The following is a 17898-nucleotide window of genomic DNA, read 5'->3' on the forward strand; positions in this document are numbered from 1 at the left end:
TACCAACGTGTCTATTTTCGTGGAGAGATAGCGGGGGTCGGGTTATAAATTACGCGCGGAGAGGCACAGCGACACACGGACAACCGGGGTCATTTCGCTAAAATACAAGCCCACGACTACCGCCAACAGCTACACCAACAGATCATATAGTCAAACGAACGTACATTTTCTTCATATAAGTATTTCGTTCCTTTTTTAAGGTACACTCAGGGCGCACAATGGCAGAAAATATAGACATGGAGGGGAAGGCATCCAACGGAGAAGCACATCTTGATGAGCCAGTAGCCAACGGACTCCGCCACAAGAAGTGTTCCAACGAGACAACCGTGGAGAAAATAAAGAGGTTAGTCATGGCCAACTTGCTAGTGATTCTCACCGTGGCCGGGGTGATCATCGGGGTGTTCATCGGACTTGGCGTGCGCCACATGGAGCTGAGCAGGACACAGATCCTCTACGTGGGCTTCCCCGGCGAGCTGCTCATCCGGCTGTTGAAAATGATCATCATCCCCCTGGTCGTGTGCAGCCTGGTGTCCGGGGCGGCCAGCATCGACCCCAAAGCCCTGGGCAAGCTGGGCGGCTGGGCGATGATTTTCTTTTTGGTCACCACTTTAATTGCATCAGCCATCGGGGTGATCATGGCGTTCATCATCTCCCCCGGATCAAACACCGGCTCCAAGCCGATTTTATCGGATGACGGCGAGCTGCCCCAGGCCAAAGAAGTGGTGGACTCCTTCTTGGACCTGATCAGGTGAGATCAGTGGCAGGGGTGGTGACTTAGGCTAAGCTAAAGGGGCAGACAGGCTGATGTGGCATCTAACCGTTTGGGGGTAGTTCACTGAAGTGGCAGCGCGCGCGCCTTGTTTTGTTCCCATCCTTTTTGTCACAATGACAAAGTGCTCACACGTGGCAGACCCCTTAGCCAACAGCAAGCTAATGAACCCACTGTTTGAATTTGAGCCGGTCTCATTTGGATGTTGCTTCATCCCCCAAATTAGGCATACATTCCCATATGTGAATTAGAAAACCGAGCAAAGTAGTCTGGCTGCACTTTTATTGTCTTTATTAACACTTTACAGTCAGTGCTCTCTTGCTGGGTCAGTACAAATAACGTCTCTTGAAACTTTGAAGGGGGTACTGTCAGCCCTGTTTTCTGGGATTGTTGGTGACATCCGCGCCATCCAGTTTAATTAAAGGCACAGTTTCCCCAACCGGCCGGGGTTCCCTTTGCCGTGCGCCCAGAAAAGAAGGTCGCATGCCTCGGTCAAGTCCACACACGGTGCCATCATAGCGAGACCGTTGAGAAGGTATCGGTGTGCTAACGAGCTACAGTAGTTGCGAACTATACTAGCAACCAGCCAATGAATTCCTCTTGCTGTAACATGGGGGAGTAGTTGCATCAGCTCATGATGCAGCAGGTTTAATCCTCGGAAGTTTATTCGGTGTCCAACGACAGATGGATGTTTTGACCTGTCCCCTCTTGTCATTCCAACCCTCGTATCATCAGAAAAGTACAACCTGTTTAGCCTACATACGTGATATTATGTAACACGTGTATGCGCTTAGGACAAATAAAATACACGTATAGGAAACATTTTAACGTTTGTCGTAGTGTGTGTGGGCGGTAGTTCTGAGTAGGTTTTTGGGCTGACCGCCTTCTTTCTAGGAATAGACCCATGTATTTCCAAAAATGGGCAGTACATTTCGTTCCAGCCGTGTTTTTAGTCAGACGAGGAACGATATCTTGAACATTCCGTTCTTTCTTGGTTTACCAGACTTCGAATCAAATAAAATTGTATCGGTCACATACACGTGTTTAGCAGATGTTATTGCGAGTGTGGCGAAATGCTCTTGCTTCTAGTTCCCGACAGCGCAGCAATATCTAACAATGTTTGGTAGTGGGGATGCTTCATATGTATACATCCAGTGACATATCTGTCTCATTGTTCTCGTTGCTTCTACTGCTTTGATGCCCTAAAAGCCTCTCAAGCATATGAGTAAAGTCATTTTGACTGGCCGGGAGAGCATAATCTCTTCTAAATGGTGAGCAAAAGTTGTGGGGGAATGTGTGCGTGTGTGTCTAGCCACTCCCTTTGCATTTCTATTTATCTAAAGGATAACCTACCTACTTCTACGCGCTCTCACTGAAACTTCACCATGCAGTTTGGATTTAGGAAGGAAGTGGTGAACAGTTTGTCACCAAAGTCTCATGTTGGCACGTACAGTACTCAAAATATACTAGGAACGTGGCACAGTCAGTGGCAGTCTGCCCGTGAGTCCACAACTTTTACTGGAACTTGGGTGTTGTAAACCATCTCGGTACACTGCTGTTCCATAGCATCAGGTTGCGCTACACAGTTAGCCGTGACAGTGATCCAACTGTCAACTTCCTTTGTGCACGTGTCACAAAATTCCAGCGCCCCAGCACATCATAGGTGAGGGGAGTCATGCTTCCACAAGGAGTTGGCCACTGTGATCAACCCCCCCACCGCTCTGTACTAGATCAGGTCATTAGGCTAGATTAGGCCTACTAGTTAGGAGTTTTAGAACCCAAACATCTTGCCAATCATTTAGCCTATCACATGTTATGCAACAATTGGATAATAAAGAATGGCCTATTCTCCAGGGCTCGAACTGAACTAAAGGACCCTGTGTTTTCGGTAGGATTAGAAACTTGACTAGACCACGCTCAATCTACAGAGAAGTCATTGTTTATGGTGTGCCCTCTCGGCTTTTCACCATTAAAAAGAGCCTCGCTCAGGTTATTTACATTCATTTGGAGGCCCATTCTTCACACAACCTAAATTCGTCCCATGTCTGTTTCTTCGGGTTTATAAAAAGAAGCACATGTGGCGTCTCTAAATTGACGCCATGCAGTCAGTCTCGAGACTCCTTGAGATGTAGTATGGATTGATGCCAGTTTCCACAAGCGGCTTACTTCTTGTAAAACAATTCGCTAGCAAGGCAGATTTACTATTTTGCTCTATCTGGCAGAGGAAGGCAGCCAAAAACACCACCCCATACTCAACCTTTAAATCATTTATGAATAACACAATCTTTTTTTGTCAGTCCGTTGCTCTGTTCCTCCCGGTCAGCATTATGGGTGACCTCTAAACCTCAAAATTCATTGTGATGGTGAGAGTCAAAGGCTACTTTCCAAAGTCCTTCTCAGCCTTCAGCTAGTCCAGACCCCTAGGTCCCAGTCCAGGAAAACATCCAAATACACTTCAAACTGTTCAACTCAGATTACACAGGTGGGGGTAATTGGGTAATGCATATGCTTTAGTTTAGAATCCTTCTAATTCCTTCACCTATAGCTGTCGTTATGACTTTGTATTATGCAAAGAGCGAGTTACTATCTACAAGTTGCAACAGGGTGGTCTCTCCTTCCAAACCCAACACATAAGGAATCCACTCGTTTCTAAAACATTGCTTTTATTTTTATGTTTTCATTCGGATTAGTCTTTCTTGGATGCGTGTGGCTCTCGGCAGGGAATCAAGGAGAAAGGTTGTCAGTCTCGGGAGGACAGACACACAGAAAGGCCACAAAGGATGATGGTTAATTGTGCAGCTTGCGTGACTTGTGTGGCTCATTAAAGCGACCACTCTCTGTTGGGGTTCCGTTTCGGCAACGGCAGCGGCCGGCCTGAAGAGCAGTTCACGGCGGAAACGAGGAGCCCTTTAAAGTATGCACGCTCACACACTGTATTTCACTCCCTCCTCTCTCTCTCGCTCCTCCATTCTCTCGCATACATACTAACACAATATCACAAACAGTTGTGGCAGGTTCTTGTAGTTCTCGTAGTTACAAATGAACTCAATAACTTACCGGCTTAAATAAAGGTCATAAACCAACTGAAGTGGGATACGGCATCACATTTCCCGAACCAGGTACGATAAACCTTGCCTCCCCTTCACATCCTGGTATACTTTGCTGCTCATCTCACAAGAGGTTGCTGGCACCTTAATTGCGAGGACGGGCTGGTGGTAATGGCTGGAGCGGAATCAGTGGAATGGGATGCCCTTGGATCCGTTCCAGCCATTATTATGAGCCGTCCTCCCCTCAGCAGCCTCCACTGCTGATCTCCATCTGGCTTTCATCCGTTTTGCTTTCCCATCTGTCAGTTCAACGCTTCGTTCACCGGTGCCCCTATGCAGGCAGTGTTGTATCACTTATTCGTTTACTGATCAAGGTTTGAGGTGCCAGTAACTAATTTACATGGAATGACTGGTAGTGTTGGTCTTCAGTTGAAAGGATATGCCCTTTGCTCTTACTGACCTACCTGCAAGTCATTGTCTGTCCCGTTCTTGACTTATTCGTCTAACCCTGAGACTAAACACACCGACAAAAATACAGGACAATGGGCCGTAGCTGTAATACGGAGACGGCATTTAAGAGCTAGAGAGAAGGGTGGTGCTACTATTCACTCGATTTGAATGGGAGGCAAGTCATTTAAAAAGCCTCAGGACAAAATAATTGGTCTGCAGGAACAAAGAAAGGCGGAGGTAAAGTATCAGGTGTTGCGTCAGCCCCCTCCCTGCCCCCCCTCCTGTAACATGCCTCTACAGCTCTCTCTCTCTATGGCATTTGGTTCACCTACCTGAGTAGTATTTCAGGAGTGTCCAAGACAGAGAAGGTGTGTATTATTATAATTTTTTTTATACCTTAACTGACTTGCCTAGTTAAATACAAATTCTTATTTACAATGACAGCCTATCCCGGCCAAACCCGGACGACACTGGGCCGATTGTGCGCCACACTACGGGACTCCTAATCACGGCCGGATGTGATGCAGCCTGGATTTGAACCAGGGACTGCAGTGACCCCTCTGAGTTGCAGTGCTTGAGACCGCCGCGCCTCTCGGGAGGTGTTTACTATCTGCATCAGTTAGCCGCGTACAGCCAGGAGGAACCCACGGTTTCTCATTGGTCTGAAGAGAGGGCCAGGAGCGGAGCGTTTTGATCTGGTTTGACCGGGGAGAGGCGGTTTCAGGTGGACGCAGGGACACGCCAACAACGCTGAAATCCCCCCCCAGTAGGGTGTAAACACAACACACCCAGCACAACTCTTCACATGTACCCAGAAGATCAGGCAGGCTGTGTTGTGTGTATTTATGCTGTTATACCAGCCCCTTTGCTCATTACAAAAAACACCACGGTAATGCAAATACAGTACCAGCCTGCTATTACACTAGCGTGTACACAGCATTGATGGCAAAATGTCAACTGCACATTTTTTACAGTAATATGACAAACGGAGGCGTACGCACGGCTGGACGCACGCGCACGCCTCATGCCATAACTGGACCCTGACAGAGATCCGGTTTAATATGAGCGCCGTCGCACATTCAAAGTAGTTTGTCTTGGGTGTTTGGGCATAGATCCGGCTGCCACACGGATCGTTTGTGTTTTGTTTGAGGGTGTTTCTGTACTTGTCAGGATGGGTGTATTAGGCCTACGCCTGCAGCCCTGTTTGCGTTCTCTCTTTCTGTCGGTTTACTCCAACCATCACCCGATGTTCCAGCGCCTAGCCGCGCTAATTTAGCTTTAATGGCCGTGGTGGCATTGGGTTGTCATGACACGGCCTACCAGGAAGTACTAAAAGGAAATGGGGGGGGGGGTAGGTGGGGTCAGCCGGGTATTAAATGTAAACAGAGATATGTGGCCAGCGTCCAGCGAGTTTCGGGCAGGCAGACGGTTGTGCTGTTCCGGAGCGCCCGTTGAAATTTGACACCCACGTTAACGTCACTGCTTCCTGTTTCTGCGGGACCTTCACTCCCAGCCAGAGCAAGATTTTTTTTTTTCAATTGAACCTTTATTTAACTAGGCAAGTCATTTCCGTTCCCTTTTTTTTTTTTTTTTTACCAAGTCCTGCGACAGCCTTGGAAATGGAGTGTTTTGAATGGACAGGGTTTGTTAGACTGATAGAGGTCACCTTCCTAGAAATGTGGTTTAAGGGCAACTTCTACCTAAACTCATTCTACCCTCGGTCACATGGTTGCGACCATTTAATCCCACAATGCATTGTTTCCTGTCCCGCCTGTATTCAGGTCAGAAAGAGCTGCAGGATGAAAACATGAAGTTCACCCCTTATTAATCTAAATCCATATGGACGTTGACTGAGAGTGACATGTGGGGGGGGTGACTTTAGTGCCCCGAGGACAGTTAGCCTATATGTGGCTTTAAGGGGTGGCGGCGGGTGTGGTACAGTAACTCCACTGGGGTGTGTCTGTGCTGTATTGTAGAGCAGTAATCTGCCCACCTCTCTCGGTGAGGTTTGGGCATGAAATCCCAGCCGCAGCAGTTTTGGGGGCAGTCGGGAGGATTAAAATTCTTCCCGCTATTTCCACATGACAGAACTCGTGGTTGGCTCCCTCGTGAGGCGTCGGCGCCCAAGGGTATAGGCGCCGAGTTAGCATAAAGGGATCCTGGAAAGATGGCTTAGACGTTAGAACAAGGAGTTCAGTCAGTGGACGTATCCCGTGGGTTGTTACCTTTAGTCACAGACCTAGAATCAGTTTACCCTTCCCTAATTCGATTTTTGGAATGATACATTAATGATAGCGATAAATACCCATTGATTTTTGAAGAACTTAATTTAGAAATGCCTATTAAGCTTAGTTCAACTGTTGTACCCCACCAGAACTCAATCTAAGTGTATTTTACTCTAATGTTTGTAAACAGCGTGAATGTAAACATAGACTGAATAGCATTAAAGAATGGTTAAAGCTATGTGAATGGTCCGTTCCTGCATCCATAGCTGCGTATGCTTTTGAGTGGTTCCATTTCTGTCACACACCTACACTAGCACCTGTGTCCCTCAGAGATGAAGTGACTGAATGTTTCCCTTCCTGTAACCCCCCCCCCCCCCCCCATTCTGGTTTCGAGCTGTGGTTTCTGATCATCATTAGGGTCACTGTCAGCACAGCTGGTGCCTTTGTAGTGTACTGAATGTGTCTCTTGTTCTCGCTTACAGAAACATCTTCCCCTCCAACTTGGTGTCTGCTGCCTTTCAGTCTGTGAGTGTCCTCTTGTACTGCACATACAATAGAACGAGAGAAACCGAGACTTATTAAAGGAATAATCCACTCAAACTATTTTGTAATCCCCCCCCCTCATTAGTCCGCTGTTGATACAATCCCAATTTTGTTTGCATGTCTGCAATCACATTTTCAAGATACAGGGCTTTCAAAAAGCAAAATGTAATTTGCCCCGTGATGCAAAACGCGTCATCATGATGATGTGGCAAGTTACAATTGGCTGTTTCAAAGTCAAATATCTTAAACTTGATTGATGACATGCAAAATTGTTTTTTTGAAATCCACATAATTAGTTAGTTAAACAGAACATGTCTTGCATCAGTGTACTAATGCAATATGTCCCTCTCTGTCTGCAGTACGCTACCAGTTACAAGTTTGTGACCAAGAATGGCTCTAATGGCTTGCCCAGCATCACAGCTGAGAAGGTGCGTTGACTTAAATGCCGAAATTAGTTTGAAATCTATATAGGAGGTCACATTTGACTTTCTAATATCTATGGCTGTTGACAGTTTGAACGTGTCTAAAATGCATCACTCACGCTGACCTGAGTTATTGTGTGTGTTGAGTGGCTAATGTGTGTGTGTGTGTGTGTGTCTAGGTTCCCTTTGGCACGGACCAGGACGGTATGAACATCCTAGGACTGGTGGTGTTTGCCATAGTGTTTGGTATCGCCCTGAGGAAGCTGGGAGAGGAGGGAGAGATCCTCATCAAGTTCTTCAACTCCTTCAACGAGGCCACCATGGTGCTGGTGTCCTGGATCATGTGGTAAGGGAGCCGTTTGCCCAGCAGCACTGTAGGGAACAGATCTGGGTGTGAGAGAGGATACGCGGATGATGTGTATGTGACTTTTGCCACCCCGCGTTTGTTCTCTGTCACACATCAACTCGTGATTGTACTAATAATATGGTATTTAAATAGTGTTTTTCAAGGACCTTAAGTCACTAATTGTTGTATTTGTACTTGCTTCATATGTGGTAATATTGATGCATATTTGTTTTTTTAAGTTGTATTTGTACTTTGGACCGCGTCCTTACAAATTCATAACGGTAACCCACCTCTCTCTCTCTCAGGTATGCCCCCCTTGGAATCATGTTCTTGGTAGCAGGGAAGATCGTGGAGATGGAGGACGTGGGCACGCTGTTTGCCAGCCTGGGCAAGTACATCGCCTGCTGTATCGTCGGCCACGCCATCCACGGCCTGCTGGTCCTGCCGGGCATCTACTTTATCATCACCCGCAAGAACCCCTACACCTTCCTGTGGGGCATCTTCACCGCTCTGGCCACAGGCTTTGGGACCAGCTCCAGGTACGGTTGTAGTCACTAGATCACCATACTAGAGAGGATTAATTACTCTTATACCAAGGTTGCTCTGTACCGTACCAAAAATGCTCAACACCATTACTATGCAGTTAAAATACAATTATTCAAGTCATATGTAACAACCTGTTACTAAAAGTGTTACAGAGAAGAGAAACATTGGTAAATACGTCAGAACAGAAATTAGCCCTCTTACACACACACACACACACTCATGCTCTCTCGCGCTCTCTCTCAGCTCTGCCACCCTGCCCCTGATGATGAAGTGCGTGGAGGAGAACAATGGCGTGTCGAAGCACATCAGTCGTTTCATCCTGCCCATCGGGGCCACGGTGAACATGGACGGTGCAGCGCTCTTCCAGTGTGTGGCGGCCGTCTTCATCGCTCAGCTCAACAACATCCCGCTCAACTTCATCCAAGTCTTCACCATCCTGTGAGTCCCGCTCTCTCTAGTCAGTTAGAATCAAACTGAACCGAATCAAAGGGGCAGTTGTGTTGGGTAAAGCGGAGCAAATTCAGATGTAGTAGCTATATACAGTTGAAGTCGGAAGTTTACATACACTTAGGTTGGAGTCATTAAAATTCGTTTTTCAACCACTCCACAAATGTCTTGTTAACAAACTAAAGTTTTGGCAAGTTGGTTAGGACATCAACTTTGTGCATGAAACAAGTATTTTTTCCAGCAATTGTTTACAGATTATTTCACTTATAATTCACTGTGTCAAAATTCCAGTGGGTCAGAAGATTACATACACTAAGTTGACTGCCTTTAAACAGCTTGGGAAATTCCAGAAAATTATGTCATGGCTGATAGGCTAATTGACATCATTTGAGTCAATTGGAGGTGTACCTGTGGATGTATTTCAAGGCCTTCAAACTCAGTGCCTCTTTGCTTGACAAAATCTAAAGAAATCAGCCAAGACCTCAGAAAATAAAATTGTAGACCTCCACAAGTATGGTTCATCCTTGGGAGCAATTTCCAAACGCCTGAAGGTACCACATTTATCTGTACAAACAGTAGTACGCAAGTATAAATACCATGGGACCACGCAGCCATCATACCGCTCAGGAAGGAGACTTGTTCTGTCTCCTAGAGATGAAGGTACTTTGGTGTGACAAGGGCAAAGCAATCCCAGAACAACAGCAAAGGACCTTGTGAAGATGCTTGAGGAAACCGGTACAAAAGTATCTATATCCACAGTAAAACGAGTCCTATATCGACATAACCTGAAAGGCCGCTCAGCATGGAAGAAGCCACTGCTTCAAAACCGTCATAAATAAGCCACACTATGGTTTGCAACTGAACATGGGTACAAAGATCGTCTTTTTGGAGAAATGTCCTCTGGTCTGATGAAACAAAAATATAACTGTTTGGCCATAATGACCATCGTTATGTTTGGAGGATAAAGGGGGAGGCTTGCAAGCCAAAGAACACCATCCCAACCGTGAAGCACGGGGGTGGCAGCATCATGTTGTGGGGTTGCTTTGCTGCAGGAGGGACTGGTGCACTTCACAAACTAGATGGCATTAGGAGGAAGATTATGTGGATATATTGAAGCAACATTTCAAGACATCAATCAGAAAGTTAAAGCTTGGTCGCAAATGGGTCTTCCAAATGGACAATGACCCCAAGCGTACAAAATGGCTTAAGGACAACAAAGTCAAGGTATTGGAGTAGCCATCACAAACCCTGACCTCAATCCTATAGAACATTTTTGTGCAGAACTGAAAAAGCGTGTGCGAGTAAGGAGGCCTACAAACCTGACTCAGTTACACCAGCTCTGTCAGGAGGAATGGGCCAAAATTCACCCAACTTATTGTGGGAAGCTTGTGGAAGGCTACCCAAAACATTTGACCCAAGTTAAACAATTTAAAGGCAATGCTACCAAATACACTCAATTAGTATGTAAACTTCTGACACTGGGAATGTGATGAAAGAAATTAAAGCTGAAATAGATCATTCTCTCTACTATTATTCTGACATTTCACATTCTTAAAATAAAGTGGTGATCCTAACTGACCTAAGACAGGGATTTTTTTAACTAGGATTAAATGTCAGGAATTGTGAACTGAGTTTAAATGTATTTGGCTAAGGTGTATGTAAACTTCCGACTTCAACTGTACATGCATACAAAACAGACTTGGGTCAAACTTGCTAGGCTTATTAGGAAACGCTGTGCTCTTGAGTGGCTAATTCTCTGTATGTCCCGCCCCCTCTGTCAGAGTGACAGCCACAGCGTCCAGTGTGGGAGCAGCAGGGATCCCCGCGGGGGGCGTGCTGACGCTGGCCATCATCCTGGAGGCAGTGGGACTGCCCACCAGCGACATCTCCCTCATCCTCGCCGTCGACTGGCTCGTGTGAGTACCTCGCGTTTACTGCAGTTCTATTGGAACAGCTCCTCCATCATAAGGCCTCTATAATGCTGTCATATACATGTCATAACACCTTCGACCGTTTGTCTGCTTCATACACTTGACACAGCATTGACATGACATAATACATATGGCGACCACCCTGGGTTTGAATGGTTTAACCGGGATCGGACTATTGTTTCAGTGACCGTACCTGCACCATTCTGAACGTGGAGGGCGACGCCTACGGAGCCGGGCTGCTGCAGTGGTACGTGGACCGCTCTGACAAGACCGGGAAGGGGCCGGAGCTAAGCGAGGTAAAGACGGTGGATGGCACGCCCGCCGTGCCGGAGCACTCGCCCCTCATCGAGGAGAAGGAGAGCAGGGTTGCGGGCGAGGCGGCGGCGGCGGCTCGCGGCTCTGAGAAAGAGTCGGTCATGTAGATGGTTCGCTGCCGGGCCTTTTTAGACTTCCATTTAAAGACGATTCCTCTCCTTGTGTCTTCTCTCTTTCTAAGTGAGACTGAGAGATCCAGGTAGAGGGGGGATGGGGGGTGGGGGGGGGGGGGTAAAGGAGCGCCTGAACAGAGGCTGTTCAGATTTGAAAGGGACAGTGTTTTTTTTAAGGACTCTAGATTGGAATCCTTTGAATGCTGATTTCTTTCAGAAGAGCTGGCCCTGACGTCTTTTCTCTTGTAAATATTTATTACAGTAACCAGCCTTGAAAAGGCAAATATCTCCATGTTTTTTATATCATAGCCGCATGTACAGTTTGTTTCTCTGTGTGAAGTAGCCTGCACAAATTCTCACTGTACTCTGTGAGAGTAGATGATGAAAATTCCAAAGTTATCACACAAGATCCTCTGTACTGTATGATGTACCAAATTAAGTTCAATCCTAAATTATGTTCCACTGCTGGAAAAAGGACTTTTCTCACACAAGAACTGTGGCTCTGCTCAATGCTTCAAATCTGTAGCTTTTTAAAAATCCCAAACAGTGTCATTTCAGTCAGTTAGTCAGTCTGGGGCTGGCGTCCATGCCAAGCACAAGAGGGTTTGCACAGTCCAAATGTTCTCTCAATGGTTTTACAACGTTAAAAGAATGTGTGAGAGGTGTTGCAATAGAGAGCCTATTAAATTACTAGAGGGGCAATGTCATTGCTCCAGAATGGGACAAAATGGCAGCCATCTTGGTCAGTGAGAAATCCAAAAACAGTCATTGGAATGAATGGCAGTAGAGGCATAGGTGATGCATTTCCTGCTTTTACTTAAGCAGGGGGGAAGTAAGGCATGTCATGCATCATCAATTGTGCTATAGAAGTACTGATTTGAGCTCGTGTATGGCTGTGGATTGACTGCATTGTTTGAATAGGAATGTTGGCATATTAGCAGTTAATTTGAAAAAATTTATAGAATCATTCCTCAAACTGTCTGGCTAGCTAGCTAATACACACATGGAGTGCAGATCAATTATTTTTCTTTTACACTATTATCACAGCACTGGCAAACCATGAAGGCAAAAGTGTAAAAAAGGATAATTCTATTTGTCTCTATGACAAAGATGTATCTTTTAAAGCAAGGGTTATTGACTGTAGGCTGTTTATCAATTTGTGTTTATTTCATTGCTTTTTTAATGACCTCTTTTTTTTTTTATATGTATTTCTTGAATCAGATATACTTCAAAGCAGACGAGGCCAGTGGCTGAGTAGGAACATACTCGTCAGCCTCTTTTTGGGTCAGTTCTACTGTTTTAAGTTGTCTCCAAACTGGCTTCCCTTCATCAAGTGAAGAATGTACCTTACCCAAATCATGAACACGCCTTTTTTACATTTTTTATTTGTAGACTTATTAACGTTATTTGAAAGTTTATTTTTGCTAGTTATTTGATGTTTTAATAATTAGTTGGGAATAGCTTTTTATACTCAATGTTTATCATTCTGCACAGAGCCGCCTGAAAACCTTTGGCGAGACAGCATTTTTATTTTATTTTACTAGACAAGTCAGTCCCCATGGGACTCCCGATCAGGGCGGGATCAAACCCGGGTCTGTAGTGACACATCTAGCACTGCAATGCAGTGTCTTAGTCCGGTGCGCCACTTGGTTCCTTTGCCCCAGTACTATTACCACTTTCAAAGCAGCAGCACCTACGGGCCTGTTACCTGCGTTCCAGTTCAACACTTACCTGCTCTGTCACAGTCTACCATTGTAAACTGTTTTCCTGAGCAAAAATAAGCGACTATAAATCTACTCGCTGAGCTTATTTATTTTAGGGAAAGTGATTTACAACGGTAAACCTTCAATAGTAAACATACTAGCAATATGCTGGCTACTGGTGATAGTCTGCAAAAAGAAAGTAACAAAAATAAGCTTTTTAGCATTCATCTTGGCTATCTTACTGTAGTAGCCAGGTTGATTAAGCAATAAGGCACAAGGGGGTGTGGTATATGGCCAATATACCACGGCTAAGGGCTGTTCTTAAGCACGACACAACGCGGAGTGCCTGGATACAGCCCTTAGCCGTGGTATGTTGGCAATATACCACAAACCCCAGAGATGCCTTATTGCTATTATAAACTGGTTACCAACGTAATTAGAGCAGTAAAAATAAATGTTTTGTCATACCCGTGGTATACGGTCTGATATACCACGACTGTCAGCCAATCAGCATTCAGGGCTCGAACCACCCATTTTATATATTCTCTTTTGGAACACAATTGTCTTAAAGAGACAACGTCCTATCTTGAGATGTAAAACAAATATTCTCAATGACGTACTTTAGAGAAAATAAAGGAATGCAATTAATACAATGCAGTTCTAAAGAATAAAGTAATGGCTTGCATTGCAAAATGATATTAAACCGATTTTTTTTTTTTATACATATAATAACCAATAGCCTATTAATAGCTGCATGTAGAGAGAAAGAGTGCCAACCTATGGGCTCTGCAAGACGCCAGTGCATTTGTTCTTTAATCGGGCCGGTGAGATAAAAGCTAATAGGCCGTCATTGTAAATAAGAATTGGTTCTTAATTAACTGACTTGCCTAGTTAAATAAAGGTTCAATATCATGTTGGACCCTGCCATAGCCTATGAATAGAACCCAGACCATGACCCGGTTCATGAGATTAGGAAAAACTCCAGGCACCAGAAAAGACACCTATGAATTATTTTGCTACACTACTTTTTTACAGGGTCTTTGGAGTGCCATGTGTATCTATGTATGTGTGTGTGTGTGTGTGTGTGTACGGCTGTATGTGTGGTGGATGTGTAGTCAGTCACCGTGGTTACATGATGACATAGTTGCTAGAGCTGTAGAGAACCACGGTTTTGCTCTGAAATTACTCCATTATTTCTAGAAATAAAATACGTTTTTTATTAATATTCACTTGTTGACTTTGCATCTTATTTCATATTTCTAAATAATATATAATAATACTACACTGCTCAAAAAAAATAAAGGTAACACATAAACAACACAATGTAACTCCAAGTCAATCACACTTCTGTGAAATCAAACTGTCCACTTAGGAAGCAACACTGATTGACAATACATTTCACATGCTGTTGTGCAAATGGAATAGACAAAAGGTGGAAATTATAGGCAATTAGCAAGACACCCCCAATAAAGGAGTGATTCTGTAGGTGGTGACCACAGACCACTTCTCAGTTCCTATGCTTCCTGGCAGATGTTTTGGTCACTTTTGAATGTTGGCGGTGCTTTCACTCTAGTGGTAGCATGAGACGGAGTCTACAACCCACACAAGTGGCTCAGGTAGTGCAGCTCATCCAGGATGGCACATCAATGCGAGCTGTGGCAAGAAGGTTTGCTGTGTCTGTCAGCGTAGTGTCCAGAGCATGGAGGCGCTACCAGGAGACAGGCCAGTACATCAGGAGACGAGGAGGCCGTAGGAGGGCAACAACCCAGCAGCAGGACCGCTACCTCCGCCTTTGTGCAAGAAGGAGCAGGAGGAGCACTGCCAGAGCCCTGCAAAATGACCTCCAGCAGGCCACAAATGTGCATGTGTCTGCTCAAACGGTCAGAAACAGACTCCATGAGGGTGGTATGAGGGCCTGACGTCCACAGGTGGGGGTTGTGCTTACAGCCCAACACCGTGCAGGACGTTTGGCATTTGCCAGAGAACACCAAGATTGGCAAATTCGCCACTGGCGCCCTGTGCTCTTCACAGATGAAAGCAGGTTCACACTGAGCACATGTGACAGACGTGACAGAGTCTGGAGACGCCGTGGAGAACGTTCTGCTGCCTGCAACATCCTCCAGCATGATCGGTTTGGCGGTGGGTCAGTCATGGTGTGGGGTGGCATTTTCTTTGTGGGGCCGCACAGCCCTCCATGTGCTCGCCAGAGGTAGCCTGACTGCCATTAGGTACCGAGATGAGATCCTCAGAGCCCTTGTGAGACCATATGCTGACACATGCACATTTGTGGCCTGCTGGAGGTCATTTTGCAGGGCTCTTATAGTGCTCCTCATTGCACAAAGGCGGAGGTAGCGGTCCTGCTGCTGGGTTGTTGCCCTCCTACAGCCTCCTCCACGTCTCCTGATGTACTGGACTGTCTCCTGGTAGCGCCTCCATGCTCTGGACACTACGCTGACAGACACAGCAAACCTTCTTGCCACAGCTCGCATTGATGTGCCATCCTGGATGAGCTGCACTACCTGAGCCACTTGTGTGGGTTGTAGACTCCGTCTCATGCTACCACTAGAGTGAAAGCACCGCCAGCATTCAAAAGTGACCAAAACATCAGCCAGGAAGCATAGGAACTGAGAAGTGGTCTGTGGTCACCACCTGCAGAATCACTCCTTTATTGGGGGTGTCTTGCTAATTGCCTATAATTTCCACCTTCTGTCTATTCCATTTGTACAACAGCATGTGCAATTTATTGTCAATCAGTGTTGCTTCCTAAGTGGACAGTTTGATTTCACAGAAGTGTGATTGACTTGAAGTTACATTGTGCTGTTTAAGTGTTCCCTTTATTTTTTTGAGCAGTGTATAATCTATGCCATTTAGCAGGGGCTTTTATCCAAAGCGCCTTACAGTCATGCGCGTATTATTTTTACAGCCCCGGGAATCAAACCCATTATCATGGCGTTACAAACGCCATGCTATACCAACGGAGAAACAGAAGACCTAATGGTAATGGCTGTGTACATAAATATTACAAAGGTTGATGTATTAGGAACACCTTCCTAATATTGAGTTGCAACCCTTTTTGCCCTCAGAACAGCCTCAATTCGTCGGGGCGTGGACTCTACAACGTGTCCAAAGCATTTCCCAAGGGATGCGGGCCCATGTTGACTCCAATGCTTCACACAGTTGTGTCAAGTTGGCTTATGTCTCAAACTCAAACCGGTGTGTCTGGCATCTACTACCACACCCTGTTCAAAGGCACTTCACCCTCTGAATGGCACACATGCGCAATCCATGTCTCCGTTGCCTCGAAGCTTAAAAATCCTTATTTAACCTGTCTCCTCCCCTTCACCTACACTGATTGAAATGGATTTCAGTTATATCAATAAGGGATCATAGCTTTCACCTGGATTCACCTGGTCAGTCTCCGACATTTTGTACCATCAGTGTATACACTATGACACATTTTGACTAGGCCCTCCGGACAAGACAAGTTTGTCAGGTTGTAGTTAATAGCGATGCCTCATGAATGAACATATTACACAGACTACCTGGTGCTATGTCCTGCCTCCATGAGATGTTGACGGAGAGACATGTGGTTCTATTCATTCTAATGGAACTTCAGACATGCCCCTGGCTATCGCCTTATCTCTGCTCGCTGGTCACCATAGCAGCACCCACCCGTAGCACGCGCTCCAGCAGGTATATCTCACTTGTCACCCCCAAAGCCAATTCCTCCTTTGGCCGCCTCTCCTTCCAGTTCTCTGGAGCCGGTTGACTGGAACGAACTACAAAAATCTCTGAAACTGGAAACACTTATCTCCCTCACTAGCTTTAAGCACCAGCTCACAGATCACTGCACCTATACATAGCCCATCTATAAATAGCCCAAACAACAGTTCCCCTACTGTATTTATTTATTTATTTTGCTCCTTTGCACCCCAGTATTTCTACTTTGCACACTCATCTACTGTCAAATCTACCATTCCAGTGTTTTACTTGCTATATTGTATTTACTTCGCCACCATGGCCTATTTATTGCCTTTACCTCCCTTATCTCACGTCATTTGCTCACATTGTATATAGACTTATTTTTCTACTGTATTATTGACTGTATGTTTGTTTTACTCCATGTGTAACTCTGTTGTTATGTGTCGAACTGCTTTGATTTATCTTGGCCAGGTCGCAGTTGTAAATGAGAACTTGTTCTCAACTTGCCTACCTGGTTAAATAAAGGTGAAATAAAATAAAAAAAAATATAGACTTTTCCCAACACACACACAATGCAGTCACCAACATTACAATATTACATCGCCTACCTGGGTTGTGGACACAGTAAACACACACACAAGTTGGGAAAGTTCTCAACTTATTGATCCCACACTAAAAGCTGTTGAGAGGGTTCATATCATATTATGAGGTTCAGTGCTATATGGACCCGTAAGTGGAAGAATAGCTGGCATTAGGTTTTACAACTGGGGACATTTAGGGTAAATCTTTCTATATTGACATTCCTAGGTCTCCTATTAGACCTACTCATTGTTGTTCTGTTAGCAATGTGGTAACTTTACACCCCTCCCAATTGAATTCAGCCAGTGGTTCAACTTTACATGCAGAGGGGAAAGCACGGAGGGAAGTATTTTCAGTTCACTGAAATGTGTTCAGGTGTTCTTGTACTTGGATTTAGCTAATCAATGTAGGATTCAGAAATGTAATTTAGTTGGATGTATTTTGTCTGGGGGAATTTGAAGCTAGTGACTTTACCACGGCAATATTCACAAGTTACCCATTCAATGTCCACTACATGCCGTCTCTCATTCAGAGGTGGTTAGACGTGGCCAAGGAAGCGGTGCAAATGTTAAGGCTCTTCTGCCACCTGCTGGTGAAACAGGGGAGTTGCATACTAAATCCTTCTATTTTTGTCAAACCCAAAGACAGCTTTCAGCCCTCCTGGTATATGAATTTCTTAAATTATTCCCGAAACACTGGAATGTACACAACGTTGTCTCATCAAATCCACAAACCTCAAATGACGAAACACAAATAACAG

The 17898-nt window shown here is 45.2% G+C and overlaps 1 protein-coding gene across 1 annotated transcript; it reads left to right on the top strand.

The window, feature by feature from the left end:
• Positions 1 to 42: 42 nt before the first annotated feature.
• On the top strand, positions 43 to 11258 carry LOC129821858 (neutral amino acid transporter B(0)-like). Its single transcript, XM_055879556.1, has 8 exons — positions 43 to 748; positions 6974 to 7016; positions 7394 to 7462; positions 7636 to 7802; positions 8108 to 8341; positions 8592 to 8786; positions 10577 to 10711; positions 10911 to 11258. The coding sequence occupies exons 1-8, from the start codon at positions 219 to 221 to the stop codon at positions 11146 to 11148; spliced, it is 1611 nt and encodes a 536-aa protein (XP_055735531.1). The 5' UTR covers positions 43 to 218; the 3' UTR covers positions 11149 to 11258.
• The last annotated feature ends 6640 nt before the right edge of the window (positions 11259 to 17898 follow it).

Source organism: Salvelinus fontinalis, chromosome 24, assembly GCF_029448725.1.
Source record: "Salvelinus fontinalis isolate EN_2023a chromosome 24, ASM2944872v1, whole genome shotgun sequence".
Classification (NCBI taxonomy): domain Eukaryota; kingdom Metazoa; phylum Chordata; class Actinopteri; order Salmoniformes; family Salmonidae; genus Salvelinus; species Salvelinus fontinalis.